Source organism: Pagrus pagrus (genome assembly GCF_965226575.1).
Source record: "Pagrus pagrus genome assembly, chromosome: 8".
Classification (NCBI taxonomy): Eukaryota; Metazoa; Chordata; class Actinopteri; order Spariformes; family Sparidae; genus Pagrus; species Pagrus pagrus.
In genome coordinates this window covers 10,725,312-10,743,092 of record NC_140192.1, presented here as the reverse complement: position 1 = coordinate 10,743,092, position 17,781 = coordinate 10,725,312, and the positions used below count along the sequence as shown (strand labels likewise).

The 17,781-nt window shown below is 39.7% G+C and overlaps 2 protein-coding genes across 3 annotated transcripts; both read right to left on the bottom strand.

The window, feature by feature from the left end:
• Positions 1 to 416: 416 nt before the first annotated feature.
• LOC311261101 (uncharacterized protein) lies at positions 417 to 3,356 on the bottom strand (the record flags this gene model as incomplete). The annotated part of the gene is made up of 2 exons (XM_084359495.1): positions 3,278 to 3,356; positions 417 to 955 (listed from the first exon to the last, which is right to left on the bottom strand). The coding sequence occupies exon 2, from the start codon at positions 945 to 947 to the stop codon at positions 417 to 419; it is 531 nt and encodes a 176-aa protein (XP_084215621.1). The 5' UTR covers positions 948 to 955; positions 3,278 to 3,356.
• Positions 3,357 to 4,313: 957 nt separating this feature from the next.
• rassf2a (Ras association domain family member 2a) lies at positions 4,314 to 16,578 on the bottom strand. 2 transcript variants are annotated; one of them, XM_084358859.1, is made up of 10 exons: positions 16,375 to 16,578; positions 11,174 to 11,247; positions 9,789 to 9,864; positions 9,390 to 9,541; positions 8,289 to 8,404; positions 7,493 to 7,638; positions 7,121 to 7,274; positions 6,846 to 6,967; positions 6,568 to 6,665; positions 4,314 to 6,457 (listed from the first exon to the last, which is right to left on the bottom strand). In XM_084358859.1, the coding sequence occupies exons 2-10, from the start codon at positions 11,224 to 11,226 to the stop codon at positions 6,388 to 6,390; spliced, it is 987 nt and encodes a 328-aa protein (XP_084214985.1). In that variant the 5' UTR covers positions 11,227 to 11,247; positions 16,375 to 16,578; the 3' UTR covers positions 4,314 to 6,387. The 2 variants fall into 2 exon arrangements, with proteins under 2 accessions (XP_084214985.1, XP_084214986.1); XM_084358860.1 differs by lacking the exon at positions 16,375 to 16,578 and adding an exon at positions 12,579 to 12,774.
• Positions 16,579 to 17,781: the final 1,203 nt, after the last annotated feature.

Sequence of the window (17,781 nt, the reverse complement as noted above, 5' to 3'; positions counted from 1 at the left end):
ATCTTCACAGATTGCCTGGCAGAAAGCATATTAAATCATCACCACAGTCAACAAAAGTATAAAAATAAATTCAAGGGAGATATGGGAGTGTGGAAAACAGTGCAGTTTAAGTTGATCATAGACTCAAGTTATCTCACAACTCTGAAAAATATCAGCAGGAAGTGCTTTTTGCTCTTTGGTACACATGTAGACTGAAGCACGGTGTCACACTGACAAAGTTGCGGCGGTTAGATTAGTCAAATTCCTTTTCCTGTTCTCATGGAGGGTCACCGAAGTGTTGGGGAAACAAATTGGCCACAGCTTTACATTATTCAAGGATAATTTTTTAGGTCACTTTTGACTTTGAATCAAAAGTGGTTCTGTTTTTTGTCAGGTTGTGGGTTGTTTTAAGTCCCAGCTTGGGCCTGTCTCCAGCTCTACATGAGTGCCACCCAGTGGCCCATCAGCAGGGACATCAGGGAGCCGATGACAACGATGATACTGCTGTAGATGGGGCCACTTGATGCTCCAGTGTAGTACTCCATGTCTCCAGAGCCCTCTGGCTCGTAGCCTGGCCTGGGGCCGTAGCCACCGCCTACATGTCGTGGGTAACCATATCCTCCTCCATATCCACCATATCCCCCCCCATATCCTCCGTATCCTCCGTATCCTCCATATCCCCCACCATACCCAGGGCGGCTCAGGGCAGAACCAATCAACGATCCTCCTATGGCGCCCGCTGCAGCTGCCCCGGCTACCTTCCCTGCACTTGGGCCACTGCTTTGGACGGGTCTGTAGGCCCCGCCTCCAGCACCGCCCCAGGCCCGGCCTCCGCCCCGGCCCCAGCCTCCTCCACCTCTGCCAAAGCCACCACCTCCACGCCGGGCCTCAGAGCTGGGTAACAGTGTGGCGAGCAGCAGCAGACAGAGGGTCGCTGTGAGTGGGAGTTTCTGTAGGCCCAACATCATTCCTTATCCTGAAAAATAAGACAAAGGAAGTGTTACAAAGAGGCATGAATTTGTAACTGGGGGGCATTGAATCTAGGACATAAAACACATGAAAGTTAGTTAGTTATTATTTATTGCATTATTGTTTCATTATCATTGATGTATTACCAAGTATGCAGCATTTGAATGTTTTAGCTGGTTGAGGTGTAGCAAATTATTTAACATTTTTAAAGTTGACAACAATGCCTCATATTTTTAGAAGTTGATCACGTATTTGTAAAACTAAAATTAACTAACGAGCAATTAAAGCTGTCATATCAGTGCACAGAGTAAGTACGATACTTAAACGTAAACATAGGCCTACTTACTGGTTCCTGAAGACAAACATAGCTCATAAACAGGCTGATGAGATGTTCTCATGGCAGCTTTAGTCCTGCTGTGTTATTTTTTACGTCACTGATAAATTAAGAGCAGTACAGATCACAGCTCTTAATCCAGCTTTGAGAAACGAGTCTTACACAAGCACCGTCACAATTTAACACTGCAGCTGACCTGGGATCAGATAGCTTTCATAATCTCTGACTAATGTGGCTACAGATCTGTGGACCTGCTGCATTAATGATCACAGCACCAATAGTGTTAAATAACAATGTTTTTTCAGTACTTCTTACATACAAAATGAGACTTCATTGTTGCCTTGTCTACACACATTAGGAGATGTACTTTTGCACTTGCTGCTATTGTGATTTGATATGATGTTATTGTTGTCTTGTCATGTCCTTGATGCTGCTATTTTGACCCTGTCTGGGCAAGGGCTTACTTTTTAAAAGAGACTTTAATCTCAATGTGACTTCCCTGTTAAATAATGGTTGTATTTATTGATCCCCATGGGACAAATTCATTTTAGAGCAGCACAAGAGACAAGCTAAGAGGTAAGACAGATAGATATTATTTACATTACAATACCTGGTAGTACTATCTGATAGTGGACCTCTGTAATGTATGAACTACAGTATTTAGAGTATAATAATGAATACAATATACATAATAACATATTAACACTATATATTAACAAGATATTACTATGAATTCCTATGATATTATAGCAATTGAAAAGAATACTATGACATACAGTATAATATGAATATATTTGTGATATTACTAACATTTAGCAATGGGTGTTAGACGTAACTATAAAGAAGGAAATACTGCTTTTCATCGCATTGTAATGATAAAAATGATCAAATGTGGTGAATTTTCAATTAACATTTGACTTTTTCATCGCATAATTATAAATTATTAGGACTAAATGCACTGGTGGAAAGTAACTACAGTAAGTACATATACTTGGTACTTTACATGAGTGGTTTCATTTTAGGCTACCTTATACTTCTATTTCACTACATTTCGGAGGGAATTACTGTACCGCACTACATTTATTTATCAGCTTTTAACAAAATAAATGACCACTTTATAAAATTAGATGCTTTAAATATCACATGCAATATTACTTTTACAATATTTCCAGCATGTTGAGTTACCTTTTATTACTCCTCAGTATGACTGTTTATACTACCTTTTCTATTTAAGTTTTCATTGTTGATTACTTATCTAAATGTATCTAATTTTATTGTTATTGTTGCTCAGTTTGGCACTAATGTCAGCATATACCCACTTTTACAATTTTTATTATTAGTCTATTGTGTTTTATGTGTTCCTGTAATTTTGATCATTCTCTGGCACAAGAATTTCCCTCTAGATTAATGAAATCCTGTCTTATCTTTATTATTATTATGCCCAACATTAAGTTAAGCAGTTGTCTCCACATTGACCAACTACAACACTAAAGTATCACTTGATTATTAATACATGATACAATGATAATAGTACAATAAAAGTATATTTTGATGTGTCTTTGCAGACAGGACTTTTACTTGTAATGTAGTATGATGACGCCCGGTGACAGCATGACATCATTTTCTCTGCTGTCAACAAACTGTACGCAGTCTAATCTGTGTCCTCTTAGAGATGAGTTGAGCTATAATTATACTGGGTCAGTTAGTTTGAGAATAATCCAGTGACTCTCAGATTATAGCTACAGAAGCCCGGAGTCACAAAGGAAAATAAAAAAACGTCATTTTGAATCTGATGCAATCTGGAGCACTTTGATCTGCTTCTCATTTCATTATTCATAGCGATATGATGATGATAGTTTGTACAGCAGAGGAGTCATTAAATTACATCACATCCACAAAGAGATTCACTCACAAAAGCATCGAAAGATAATGAGGATTGGTGTTTAAACTTGCTGAATTTAAAAGGAAAGTCCTATTAGAATAAAAAAATCTCACCTGTTGAGAGGTTGTTTGCAGCGGTTCAGATGTTCCTCGTCTGACGGTAAAAACCAGACAGCGTGTGTGTGCAGCTCAGACTCTTCTGACAGTAAGAAGTATGTTTCAAGGCCAGCCTGTTGTCCTCCAGACACCCTTAATCAGGTGAAGTGGATCACTCTCTCACACCTGCTCATTGGCTGAGAGTACAGTAAGTCGCTGTAACACCAAGATCATACTTAAATACCTGTGTGTGTGAGGGGGCGTACCTACGTGAATGAACCAGAACACGTAACAAGCTCTCCAGAAGCTTCGGCTATGACTGTTGTTATATCTGTTAAATTATACAACAAGATTTAAACATCATTGTGTAACATGCGACAGACATAAGGAGATTACAGACAAATGATCATCTTTTCTCAACATAAATTTTTTTTATTATTAAATAACAATCATTGTAAGAAAAAAACTACATTTTCCAAGAAGTGGCATGAGTTCTTAACATCTTAAAGACTAAATGTTCTTCATTATTTTGTAAAAGACACAATACAAAAGCAGGCAAGTCTTAAGAGACACTAAAAATACAACATGCACACTCTGGATCATACACACACACTTGATGACCTTTTCAACAATGTTAGAAATATTGAACACACACGGACGAAAGCAGACGTATGCAGAGCGCTGTACATGTGGAGGCAAACTGTGCTGCTTTTAAATTCTCATTCAGACATTTACAACATTCTTCCATCAAAGATCATCGGCGTGATTCACAGTCGTCTGTTGTGCTTCTTGTGTCATAAACGGTTGCATGTAAAATCGTTTTTTGTATTTTTGTACAGTCAGTCAAATATACAATCCAATCCGGAAGTCATTGTGTGAAGAATAACGTTGAAATTTTACTGTGCTTTTTAAATCTTAGCATGACATCTTTTAGCCATTTTACATAAGGCAGTAATGCAAGTGAGGACCAGGAAAGTGAAAGGGGCCCAAAAATGCTATGCTATGTTTTTTTTGTTCTTTAAAAAGGAATAGTTTGACTTTTTGGGGATAAAAGTGTTGTTTCTGTTTAATTCTTGCAGAGTTTGATCAGAATATCAGTAGCACTTTCATATCTGTATGGCAGATTTAAAGCTACAGCTAACAGCTGGTTATCTTAGTTTAGCACAAAGACTGGATATAGTGAGAAACAGCTTAACAAGAAAACAAAATCCACCTACATGTACACTAAAGCTCACTAATTAACATGTTTTTTTCCTGTTTAATCTGTACAAAAACCAAAGCATAAAAAATGACAAATCACTGTTTGTATCTGTCCAACTGAGAGGTAGTGAGCCATATAAACCCCTGTGAAACCACAACTTATTTAGTATTTGATTTAAACAAATGAGATACAAAATGGTAATTACTTGGCTTGAGAGGTGCTGGTAGGTGACTATTGTTACCTTTTGACAGAATCAGGATAGCCGTTTCCACCTGTCTTTGTGCTGTGCTAAGATAACCAGCTGCTGGCAACAGTATCATATTTAAAACAAATATACAACATCTAAGTGAGTGAGGTTTTTCCCAAAATGTCAAACTACTCCTGGAACCTCAATCATAAAATATCTGTAACATTCAATCTGAATGACTCAAAGGAGCAGCTTGTCTCCATCAGACCACCAACAGACTTACGGTCATGACATAAACAGATTATCTGTTCACTGGCCCTTAATAATCCCTGCAGTGAACTCCTCAGCTGTGATGACATGGAGAGGGTCAATCAAATTCCTTCAATTACGATATTTAGTTTTCTTGTAAACAAACCGCATTTCTGTTGATATTCAGTGTAAGTCACATAATCACTGTGTATGAATTTGGTTCCTCACAAAGCATATTTCTTTTATCATTTTGAAAACTGCATTGTTCACTTTCATTTTTACTTGTTAGCAATGTTCTTCCCTGCCTTGCCGCATATCTTGGTAAGTAACTGCCACCTGTACGGTTGTGTGCATGTTTCAGAACAAACAAATATGGCGACCCACTAGTAAAAACATTGTTTGATAGCGGTACTAGTGATCAAAAACTCCATAGGGTACCAGTGAGGAACATAAAGGCACACAGTGCGATGTGGGACTGTTCCTTTGTGGTCCGGTCAGTTTCACATTGGCTGAAACTTTGTGGTCTGTTGTGGTTCAGTTAGTCCGCTGTGTCTTTGTGCTTGGAGAAATCTTTTTACAGGCACTTGACTAAGACCATATTATATGATGTTTGTGCTTTAAATTGATTTTGGGTATCAGCTTGCAATCTGGAGGGTAGACAGAACACAGGACGTCTCATTTTAGGCTCATTCTGCAAAGTACTGCACCGTTAAAAAGTTGAAATTACTCAGTAGAGGAATGTCTTTCTGTGTGTTTCGCATGTGATGATGAAGAGAAGAACCCAATCGCCAGAATAAATGTTGGCATTACTGAATTTTTTTTTTGTTTCTGTTATGTACATTTAATGCCTATCATATCTACCTAACTTTTCAATTTTCAACTTTATGTTGTGACAATGCTGTGCATAAGGTCTGACTAGGTTCAGGAACAAAAACCACTTGGTTAGAGTTAGGAAAAGATCATGTTTTACCTTAAAATACTTGGTTTTGTTGACACAAAGATGGCTGCTAACATCTTATTAAAAATATTGAGTGGTTTGGCGCTTACAAATGTTGAGACGCTGGCGCGTACAGTGGTCTCTTGGCACGTTTTTAGAAATATGGATAGGATATGTATGAAACAGACAAATTCAGCGTAACTTTGGTTTGCAGACGCATACAATGCCGACATTTCATTCTGGTGACTTGGCAGAAGAGAAACAGGGAAATATAAAGTAATGTGTTTGCGACTCATAACCAGGCTTTGGTAGCCGTCATGAATCTGAAGCCTACAGCTGAGATGATCACAGTTAACATGCACACAGTCGAGCATGTTTAACTTCTGTCTGTATTGAATGGATGATTTGAAAAAGACTCCAGGAATTCAGATTAGCAGGATTATCGCTGAAACATACACAAGGTTTTTGTCAGCTGATTCTTGGTCTCTCTGTTGGTCACAGCTGGATGGAGGATGTGGTACACTGGGTGATGTTTAGACCGTTCAATGAGCACATCACATACACGTCGCCCCCTCCGGAAGACAACCAAGCTGCTTCTCAATTATACACCGCAGGTACGTATACCTTCAAGAACAAGCAGACAGAGAATGAATAAATGTGCATGTCAGGAAACATACATTTGATAATAACTACAACACTATGCAGACTCTGAAATGGAAGTTGTCGTCTTGTACCTTCTCCTGAGTTTCTGCACCTCTCTGTCCTCCTCCTCCTTCAGTTTGGTAATAAAACTCTTCAGGACAGGCATTTCAAACTTGATATACTGCGCCACCTGGTGGACGGAAAGAGAAATATGGTGATGAGGCACAAAACAGACTAATGTGAGTTAAAGGGCTCGGACTTGATGGCTTCACACTCTCACACAGTATAGTTAGAAATAATCATTTATTGGTGGGAGTCGGATCTGTGTATCTTGAACTTCTTTAAAGAAAAAAATTTGATTATGATATACATCATATGTGACTTCTTCTCCAAGGTCTTCTTCCATGAGGAAAACCTTGCAGACCTGCTCGCATGGGCCCTGCATCACTCTCAGCACCAGCGGATAGTCACTCCGCTTCAGTTTCACACGCTCTGAAACATCAACACATCCACAAAGGTATTAATTAACACAACAAAAATAACATACTGTACATACAGTATATAATACCATTGTAGTGTTTTCCTCATTAAGCACCAATTCTTTCTCTTGACAAACAACAAATAAATGGAATAATTCACACTCACCTCCACTTGCATGGACGAGGTAGATCGCAAAATCATCTGGGCTGTTTTCAATTTTAAACTTGTTGAGGAGAACTCGCAGGACCTGAGGTGTCGTCATGCAGCTGTTAATCCGAACATTAGTCACTGAGCCGTAAGCCGGAGTAAACACTGCTGTCTGAGAGAGAGAAAACACAGTGAAACATGAAGTCAGATTCTTATTTACTGTAACTTTTAACGTGAATCAGTTTTTCTTATCATTTGTAAATTTATTTAAACATCAACATCAAATTTGCTAAAATTAAAAAGTAAACTTCCTGAAATTAACTATAATTGACGGATTAGAACTTTATTTGCACTATGTGTCCACTGACAAACACTTGGGGCTGGTTTCACCTTATGGTTGTAGAAGTGTCCGTTGATGGAGAAGCGATGGCGTCGAATTTTCCTCTGGTCGCTCGGTGACCGTCGCTGGCCCCTTCTTAAGACCCCGGCATCACTCTTCGTCCTGAGGAGCTGAGTGGAGCTCTCATCGTCCTCTTCTGTCCAATCAACAATCATAACTCCAGATTATCAATTATTATTCTTTACCATGAACAGAAAAGTTGAACTTACAATACTGATTAATGCTGAGAGCATATTTTTGTGCTTGTGTGAGCACAATCTTTTAAAATAACTAGTGATCTCAGCACTGAACTTAAACACACTGACATCACGAAAGCATGTATTAGACAATTTAAATTTTTTTTTGCAGTGTAGCATTTCAATTGTTCAGGTAAAGACAGAATGAAACAAATATGAGAGAGAGAAGTGCAGCTCACTTCTTTTTCACCATTGTCATGACGACCCTTGTCATCCCAAAGTTTCATGTTTTCATTTCAACTCAAACTGGAATTACACAGTATATTCCTCCAAGGGCTGAAAAATATCTTAAACAAACTTGACAAACTAAGAATAAAGCTTTAATCCCTTCCTCACGACAAGTTGCCATTTTGGAGACAAGAAGTTTCCACCCAACTGTGACAGTATACTTATATAAAGCAGCTGAGAGATAATTAGAGATTTGGTCCACAGTGGTTTTACAGCTAAGTTAATTTGAACGTAATGACTTGATGTAATGTTTCTTTTTTTGTCGTAACTGATAACGCAACACAAATCAAGGGACACACTATTATTTAGAAATGCCACTCACCTTCTGTCTGTTCTTCCATCACACCGTTGTCCTCTGGTTCGATGTCAGGTGGCGTCACTTCCACTGTGGGCGGGCTCTGCTGTGTCTCCTGTTGACCATCTGTGCTGTTGGGGGAACTTCAAGAAGGAAACAAGAGAGTGAGTGAAGGAGTAAGAGATGAAGAGACTGTAAAAATACAGCCAGAAATGTTGTGCAGATACAAACTGTTATTACATCTAATGGCTATAGAAGAAAAACACTTCACAAAAGTGAGGGGACTTACAGTATAGAACAGTGAAGAACAATGACTTTGGAGTAACAACATCATCACTGCAAACACTGACACAGAGGTGAGTCTAATTATTAGATTTCCTGCCAAGTAGCAGTATTTTGTTATCTACTTACGTCACATCCCTGTTGGTTAGTTTCAACTTGTGACAGCTGTTCCTCTTTGTTGATGTAGTCTTTATGAACTATTTCAGATAGGCTGTCGTCATTTGTGAGAGTATTTCCTTAGATATATTTATGTCATTTTTGACTGATGTACCAGCAATATCAGTGTGGATTACTCGGCCTCTTTGGAGCACTCTGTTTAAGAAAGTTTTCTGGATGTTGTTTTGAAAACTTGCCACTGACATCTGACCTAATAAAAGAAACTTTACAGCTGTCGTTGTAAAGGCAATTTACTTCAAAGTCATTTTGTCCATGAAACATCCGGCTGCGTGCCTGTGATCTCTATAATCACAGGAACAACAATAACTTCTCCTTATGAATGGGATTACAGAGCTGAAAATGGGGCTTCAAGCTTATTGACACAAATTGATCTTTGGTTGCTTGGGGCAAAATCCACAACTGAACCAGAGGTGTGGGTTCAAAGCTTCCCTTTTGTCTTTGTGCCATTGAACATTGGTGGTTCGTCTGAGGATTTAGCAAACTGTGGTAATCAGTCATGTATTTGCTGCATGGAAGTGCCACCATACAGCAACAAAAAGTGATGACACAAATTTAATTTCACTTTCCATCAGACAAATTAGACATAATCTATATCTGCCCCCTGGTGACCTGCTGTGTATCACCATTTCCGGTCAGCGATTTGTAACTTTATCTGTCTGGACCTCTTACCCTTGACTGTCCAGATTGCAACCCGAGTGCCAGGACGTGGAGGAGGGGGGTGGTCGGATTCGCTCGTGGTCATCCTGCATCTGAAGCCTTATTGGTCGCCGCAGGCCCCAGAAGATATTGAGCAAGCCCTCGAAGATCAACTCCCCTTCTTCCTGTTCGACAAGATGCACACATACACACATGAATGCACACTCTAGATAGTTATTACCCCTTTGGGATACACAGTATAATGGGTAGGGTATATTAGATTGCAAATGACTGAGAGAAAAAGCAAAGAGGGCGACAGGAAGACAGACAGGCAGGCAGCGTTAGGGGGGAGACGTTCAGACGCTTCTGTTGGAAAGGAGGATAAAACATTAAAAGAAGTTTAAACGCACACACATATATGTAAATACCCACTTCTCTGTGTCTGAGCTGCAGATTCTGTCCTTCATAGTAGAGGTTGTACGTCTTCAGATGTGAGAGGACTGTTACCCTGGAGACAGAGATGAGGAAATTCTGTTTAAAGGAGCATGCCGCTGATGTTTTTACACAGGTCTCTCTTGCGAAAAATGATTAAATAAAGGCTATAATAATAACAGAATGAATCAATCATCACAAATATTTTTCATTTTTCTTCCATTTTCCCCACTTAACATTGACTGTAAAATAGGTCAAATAAAAATCATTCTTGTATAAATAAAATATTTTAAGTGATCTAATAAAATATCATTAATTGTAAGAAGTAAATCTGAATTTGATTATGTTAGATTTTCTTATAAATTCAGTCATGTGACATGCAATGTTAGTGGACTAAATAGTTCACAACGGTAAATAGAAGGGTGATAGCGTTAGCATCACTTTATCCTGTATTAACAGCAATTGTGGTAGGAAATCAGTCTATTACACCTGTATGAGAAGGTAGAGGTCCTTATAGGCTCAATCACAAACTGGTACCTTCTCCCTGTAAACTGATGAAGGCTGGTAAAATGGCATTCCTGAAGAGTAACATTTGTGTTTTTTGTAATCTTGGTGATGTTAAGGATGAATTTCACTTCATGTTTAATTGCTCAATGTGTATTGACCTTCAACTGAACAAAATGGTTAAAGAATCCTGACGTTTCTGGCCGTATGAAGGTGATAAATTGAATATATTTTATCAATGAAGAGTGTGTGCATGCTGTCCTTGTCTCTCTCTGTTTGTTTGTTTCTTTTCTCCTCTCTGTTTAAATGCTGTGTTTGAGCTTTGGCTCTCGTTAGTTTGTGTAGCCTGTCCTCTCTCCAGGTCTCCATGGTTAAGAGGAGGTTGCGAGCTGAGGTTTTTTAATGAGATCCCAAAATCCATTCTTCGTACTGTATAAGTTTATCTATAATTTTGTCATCCTGATTATCCACACTGCAATTTTAAAATGTCAGTCTACTCTGTGCACACAGCATCTACTGCCTGTTTGTTTGTCCTGAGAGAGGGATCCTTCCTCTGTTTCTTCCATTTTAATCATTAAAGGGGCTTTGGAAGGGGAATATTCCTTATAAATCAAATTTATAATAAATCAGTAAATATTTAAGGGCTGTCACAATATCAGATGTTTGACTACACATTTTGTGTGTATATCGTGACACCACTAAAATGCTAAAACCTATAGAATCCCTATTTTATGCATTGTTATTTAGACCAAAGGTTAAACATTTGATTTCACATGTCAGACTGTTTGACATGAGTTTAAAATCTTACTAAAACAACTGCATATACAGGAGTATGTGTATGTGTGTCCATGTGAGAGACATGCGTGGCATTTAATCCTTACTTGCTGATGAACTTGTTCTCTCCGATCTGAACCCCACACTGTGTGTTATCCATTCTCAGTCAGCATGAGAGGAGCTGAGAGACAAAGAAGCAACAGAGAGTTAATAATTTTCATCCATCTGATTCAGTCTCATGACTCCTCATGACCGGTAGCGAGCTGCAGACACGAAGAGAGCTGCCTGGAGACGTGAAAAGTGATTGCAGGAAGAGGAGGAGGAGGTTAAGCTACAGACAGTAAACAATAACAGAAGATCATATCTACTTTCCTGTCAGTGTATTTCCTTAAAGAGACAGATCAAATCATAGCAAACCGTTACCACTGCTACAGTGAGTCTCATCACACAATCAAAGTTTTTGGTATGTGATTGAGTGAAACAGCTGCTCTCTGCGTTCTTTTCCTCATCTTGCCTATAACATTTTTTCCTTGTCACTACAATAGTTCTCTCCTTATGTCTTTGCCTCTCTCTTACACATAAACACTCAAAAGCACACACACGTATGCACATATACAGCTGTTTCAAATGGCACTCTGCCATCACCTCGTAGATTTCTGCTTCCCTCTTTGCTGAATGAGCATGTTTGTTAGTCTTTGTGTGTCTGCAGCAGAGGCACGACAGAAGCCTCCGGAAGGAGATGAACAGGTGCAGGACACATGGGCCACCCGCAGAGCCAAATCATGTCAGCTGCTTAAACATTTATCTCTGGGCAAGCTACTGGCAGCACATATTATGTGCATTTATGTATCATATTTGCGTCTGTACATACAATACATGCAGTTTCTCTGTCCCAAAAATTAAATGCGCTGGGCATAAAGGTGAAGACATGAAGATATTTCATGAGTCATCCAAGAGGACTCATCTCAAACTCTCTAAACGTGGACATTTTACTCCCTGGATGACTGTAATTAATCTTGTTTTCTCTTTTTCTCTGCATTTCATGCCTTGACACACAAACAAAGACTGTTTTAAATGACATTACCAATGTGTGAAGTTTAGCTCGAATGCTTAAAATTTAGGCTTTGCATTTTCAGATTTTTAGCTACACTAGTGGTGTGGCTCTATGGGTGGCAAAGGCAGTCTGTCCACCTCTTTAATCCAGACTGAACCATCTAAAATGGATTGCCATAAATTTAGTAAACACATTCATGGACCCCAAAGGGTGAATACTACTGAACTTTCATGTAGCGTCACCAGGAGGTTGACACTTCTTGCTTTTGTTCAAAGGTGAGGCATAGGAATCCAGAAGTAAAAAAAAAAAAAAGGTACATATTTTTTGCACCACTTCATGAGAACCATTGGTTTCCAGTCATTTTAAAGTGGAATTAAAATAAATTAGCAGACTTTTGAAACTTGTGTATGTGTATAATAATATAACATTAAGGACTCAATGTCAATAAGTGATCTTACTGTGGTGAAGGCTGGTTGATGTTGTTGAGTCACCAGAAAGACGAAGTTGCGGATGTGAAGAAAGAGAGCGAAAAGTTAGGCAGGTAGACTGTATTTATCCTCAGGTATCAGCAGTTTTGTAACTCAGGTGTCAGCTTCTTCAGGGTCTTTTTTCTAGCTAGTTTGACAGCGAACACACGAGGAAGAGTGGGGGCGTTTAAAGGAAGTGCTCCCCTTCCGTTAAATCACTTCCTCCTTTACTCACTCAGTCACACAGGAAACTGACACTAGCCTTTACACAGCCTAAAACTTCCTCAATTCAAAAGACACAGATGAATTATCATGCACACCCAAACAGAGAGCACGGGTAGACTCACTGATAAGACCCACACATAAACTGCCTTCTCTTTTATCTTCTTCCCTGATCCAAACACTCAGATTAGACACATATCTACAACATTTATGTAAACAAAGTTATTCTATACCTGATAAGCGGAGTAATGTAGCAGCTTTAAACAAACACACACTGCTGATAAGCAACCTGAGGCTGTCAATCTCTGAAATAAAATGTGTTCAGTTATTGTGCACAAATTAAATATTAAACACCAATCAGCCCAGCCCCCTGCCAAGGTCTATCAATATTTCAGCACCTATATTAGCCATGTCAAGCTCTCTAAAGCTAATCATTCACCTACACAATGGAAATCATTAGGCTTTAATAGCGCAATCGTGGTCAAGGGCGGCTGTGCTCATGGACTCATTATCGGGTGATGCCAGTGGTCTGAGACAGACATGTGGCCAGCTGTCAGACCAAGACAATGTTGTAATTGTCTGGCAGGTCACATGACCAACATGAACTTCAAGTCTCTAAATTGCCGTCTGATAACAAAATTGATTACTCCCTCATGTTACCTCCTGAAATAAAGATCGAATCAGACATTTAACCTTTGAAGCTGCTGCGGGAGCATCATTCACTCTTGTGATAAATGTGAGCCCTGTTAAGTGCTTTTGGTGAAAAGTTTGCAGAAAAGTAGACTTGTTGTTTAGGCTTGATGAGCCAATACTTGTGACAATTTTCATTTCAGGAATTTTCATGGTTTTCTTTAGCTCAAGATCTCAGAGGAAAGAGTTGGGAGATGTCAGTGCATCAGAAAGTATTTGATAAACATATTTAACCCTAACCCCTAACCCTAACCCTAACGCCACTTTGTAGTCTGTTAAATCAACACAGTTAAGAACCAGTGACAGATGCATGTATGTTGTAGCCAGAGGACGTGGTCTCTGTGACATGATCTGTATGACATTAATGCACACATTATATTTCCTCTCCTTCCTATTTTGTACTGAAACTGCTGCACAACAATTTCCCTCAGGAGAAAGAAAGTTATAGCTTATCTTGGGCTGCAGACAGCCATCTACATTTTTGTTTTGAAGCCAACAGTGGGATATAAATGCAGCCAGACTGACCCACATCTGACCCAGTCCAAATGCAGACTGTATTGACTCTCTGAATTCCCCTCTTCCTCATTACAACATCAGCCAATTCTCAGTCATCTGCTCAGTTGTTTCATACCGCTGTAGCTCAATTTATTAGCATCCGTCCAATTTTTCTGATTAGGAAATTCTTTCCTTCGCTGCTGTCTGCCTGTTTTTCCCATTCAGCTTTCTCCTCTGTCTCTCCCAAGCTCCCTTGTAAAAGACTCAAGCCATCGACTATGCTATTAAAACTCATGACCACAACTTCCTGACTTTTCTGCCCCCACTCTCTCTCTATCACACACACATGCACACTTGTTTTCTGCCCCCTTGCCCCGTTGCATCTGGACCTCCTCTGTCAAAGTCTTTGGCTGAAATGGACGTTGAGTAGGTTCAAACCTCCTCCTGGACGCTTTCAAACTCACCACCACCCCTCCCTCCAGCCTCCACACATTACTAATGCTCTGCCTCACTATTGTCACCATTGTCATAGCAACACCAAAAACATCTGAGCTCCAGCAACTAGCCCACAACACCGAGCCAAAAATAGTGTGTGTTTGTCTCTTTTGCTCCGTGTTAGGCCTACTGGGGTTGTCAAAAAACGCTGCAAGGCTGGATTTGAAACTACATATGGCTCCCAGATTCTCCTGATCAAGATGAATCTATCCTTGCTCCTTTGTCGACTGCAGAGCTGAAAAGATTAGTTGATCTGCAATTAATTTATCTGTATCTTTTTTTTTGACATTCAATTAATCATTCAAGTCATTTTCAAGCAATAGCAGCAAACATTTTTAAATATGAATGATTTCTGGTTTTCTTCTATGGTGGTAACCTGAATATTTTGAGGGCTTTGGTTGGACAGAACAAAACATTTTAAGATGTCACCATGAGCTCTGGGACTTTAACTGACCCAGTGGTTAACTGAGAAAATAACTGGTTAGAAGAATAATTGCTAGTTGACTGGGAACTTTATTATAGATTAGGAGTATGCTCCGTTGCTAGTTTATCAGGTCCACCTCCCTTAAAATTAAAGGATAAGGTCACGCAGATCATCATCAACTCACCCCCATGTCGATGGAAAGTCAGGCAAAGTTTTATGGTCCACAAATAAAAACTGTTGCAACATTCTCCTAAGTAAGTAAAGTAAGTGGATGGGTACTAGTTTTAAAATGTAAAAAAACAACAAAAATACAGCTCGTCTGCAGTAATCCAAGGCTCTGGACGCTCAGAGATACCAAACTGATTTTAAAAGACGTTTTTTACACCCTTTTAAGCAGAAATCCTTACTGTAGCTGCTCAGCTTAAAGCAAAACACCCCGTCTGAAGTGGGTGCATGAGTTTGTAAAATAATGTCTTTCATAATAAATGTTGGGATCTCGTGGCTTCCGGAGACTTGGATTATGCGTGACAACCTTTATGGAGCCTTTTATGTTTATTTATTTACAAGTCCCAAGTACTTCAGTGTGTGTTGTGGACCACTAACCTTCACCTGACTTTCCATCAGCATGGGGGTACACAGTAACTGAATTTTCATTTTTTCGGGTGAACTTCGTCTTTAATGCAATCTAGGACAACATCCCTGCAAAGAATCCTACCTTTAATGGCCTGTTATGATTTAGGGGTGTTTCATTCAACTTCATTTCATCTGACTTAGTCATTTTGGAGGCATGTCCTGCTGATAAATTGTATTTATAGACTGAATATCAGAAACTACTCTGCCAAATGAAAACAGCTTCAACAAAAACTGAACATTATACGCCTCATTAGGGCTAAAACTTACAGTGGGGATGTTGTATTAAACAGCAGTACTTTTAGCTGAGCATACTAAATTAGTGTGCATTACATGCTACAACTGTACCACTTTTTTTGACACAGGGTCTCTGTCCTGAAGCACTGCCTCTGTCTAGCCAGCCTTATGTGTGCTGAGAGGAATCTTAACTATCTACTGCTTGTTATGTAATCTGTTTTAATACACAGCTATGCACACTCCCTGGTAGAGACCAAATGTAATAGAGGGAATTTCTGCTCTGGATTTAGGCTGGACCATCATGGAGCATACCTATTATCACTGCATGTGAATTAAAGACGACACACATGCCTGATATCCGAGATTATTTGACTGCACGAGTGTCGCCTGTGCCTTAAATGTTGCCGTTTCAATTTTTATGCTGTCAAAACATTTTTAAGTCTTCTCTTTGGTACAAACAATCACGCATCATCCAACTACACCCAGTCCATATCGCCACATCAACCCACAGACATCATCATGATCAGCCTACTTAGCTACATGGACGCCTCTGTCTGATTCCTGCCCACTTTTGGAGATCCTATTTCGGCTTACCAAACCCGGGGACGCAGGCTCTCCGGTTCTCCTCCTCCTCCTCCTCCTCCTTCTCCTTTTCTTCCCGTCAACGGCGACTCGACTTCCCGTTAAAAAGGTTTAAACTCCTCGGTCAACTCGCTCGCTCTCCTGCCGTTGGAACAATCACTGGGGCTCGTGCATCCAGGAGGAGGAGGCGGTGGTGGTGGAGGGAGGAGGAGAGCGCGAGAGATCCATCTGTTGTGGCGGAGCTCGCGGCACAGCAGCGTCAGGGGGGCCCCGGCCGGGAGCCAATCAGACAGCGACCCTGACGCCCCTTTGTTCGCGCTGCGTGCGGAGATGAATGAAAACACGAAAACAATGGCAGAGGCGAACATGCGCACACCGTAAAGCCCCAGGTCATCACTATTCACCGGGGACCCACATTCAGTCTGAGGTCTTACATCTGACTTTTAAACGTCCTGTGTCAAACTCTGTCAACGCATAACACAATGAGGTGATAGTAGGCCTAATTATTGAGTAATCCAATTATTGGGCCATAATTATGGCCGAAAAACGATCAGAAAAATCCTTATTTTGACAGGTTAGTGAGATAAAAGTGAAAAGCAACATCAGTTTTGCTGCAGTAATCAGGTAACAGGGGTTGTTTGCAAATAAAAGACAGACAAACCAGAGTTGAAGCATACAGACAAACTTAATAAAGCTGCAAGTTTAGTGGTCCGAAGAAAATTACTCTATTTAGTGACCGATTCATTGTTTCTGTGATTTTTTTAAAGCATGAATTGCCAAATATTTGTTGATCCCAGCTTCTCAAATATGAGGATTAGCTGCTCATATATGATGGTAAAGTAAATATTTTATGATTTGGTTGGATAAACAAGTAATTTGAGGACATGGTTGTGGCTCCTGGGAGTTGTGATGGGCCAATTTCCCTACTTGTAGAGATTTCAATATATAGTCAATCAGGTGGATTAATTAAGCAAATTTCACCCAAAAATGAAATATTCAGACATTATCTACTCACCCCCATTTCGGTGGAATGTCTGTTGAAGTTTGGTGGCCAACAAATCATTTCTGGAGCCACATTATCCTAAAAAAACTTCAGTAGGTTTGTTTTAAAACATAACCAACCCAAAAGGAAATGGCTCCACACAGCTTGTCTGGTGTAATTAAAGTCTCTGTAAGTTTCAAGATCCCAAACCGATTTGAAAAGATATTATTTACACCCTTTTTAAGCCAAAATCTTCTCTGTAGCTGCTAAGCTAAAAGTGTGAGCACACACCACATCTGGCGTGATACATCGCACATCAGGGGTGTAAATGACAATTTGGGACCTTAGGGCTTTCAGAGGCTTGGATCAGACTGGACAAGCTGTATAAGGCTATTCTATGTTTTGTCATTTGATTTTTTTCATTTTAAAACAAATCC

Coding starts and splice junctions, on each gene's coding strand:
- rassf2a (XM_084358859.1), bottom strand. CDS start 11,226: ATGGATAACACACAGTGTGGGGTTCAGATCGGAGAGAACAAGTTCATC. Junction 9,542..9,788: donor TGCAGCTCAGACACAGAGAA/GTGGGTATTTAC, acceptor CTTGTCGAACAG/GAAGAAGGGGAGTTGATCTT. Junction 7,275..7,492: donor GACACTTCTACAACCATAAG/GTGAAACCAGCC, acceptor TCTCTCTCTCAG/ACAGCAGTGTTTACTCCGGC.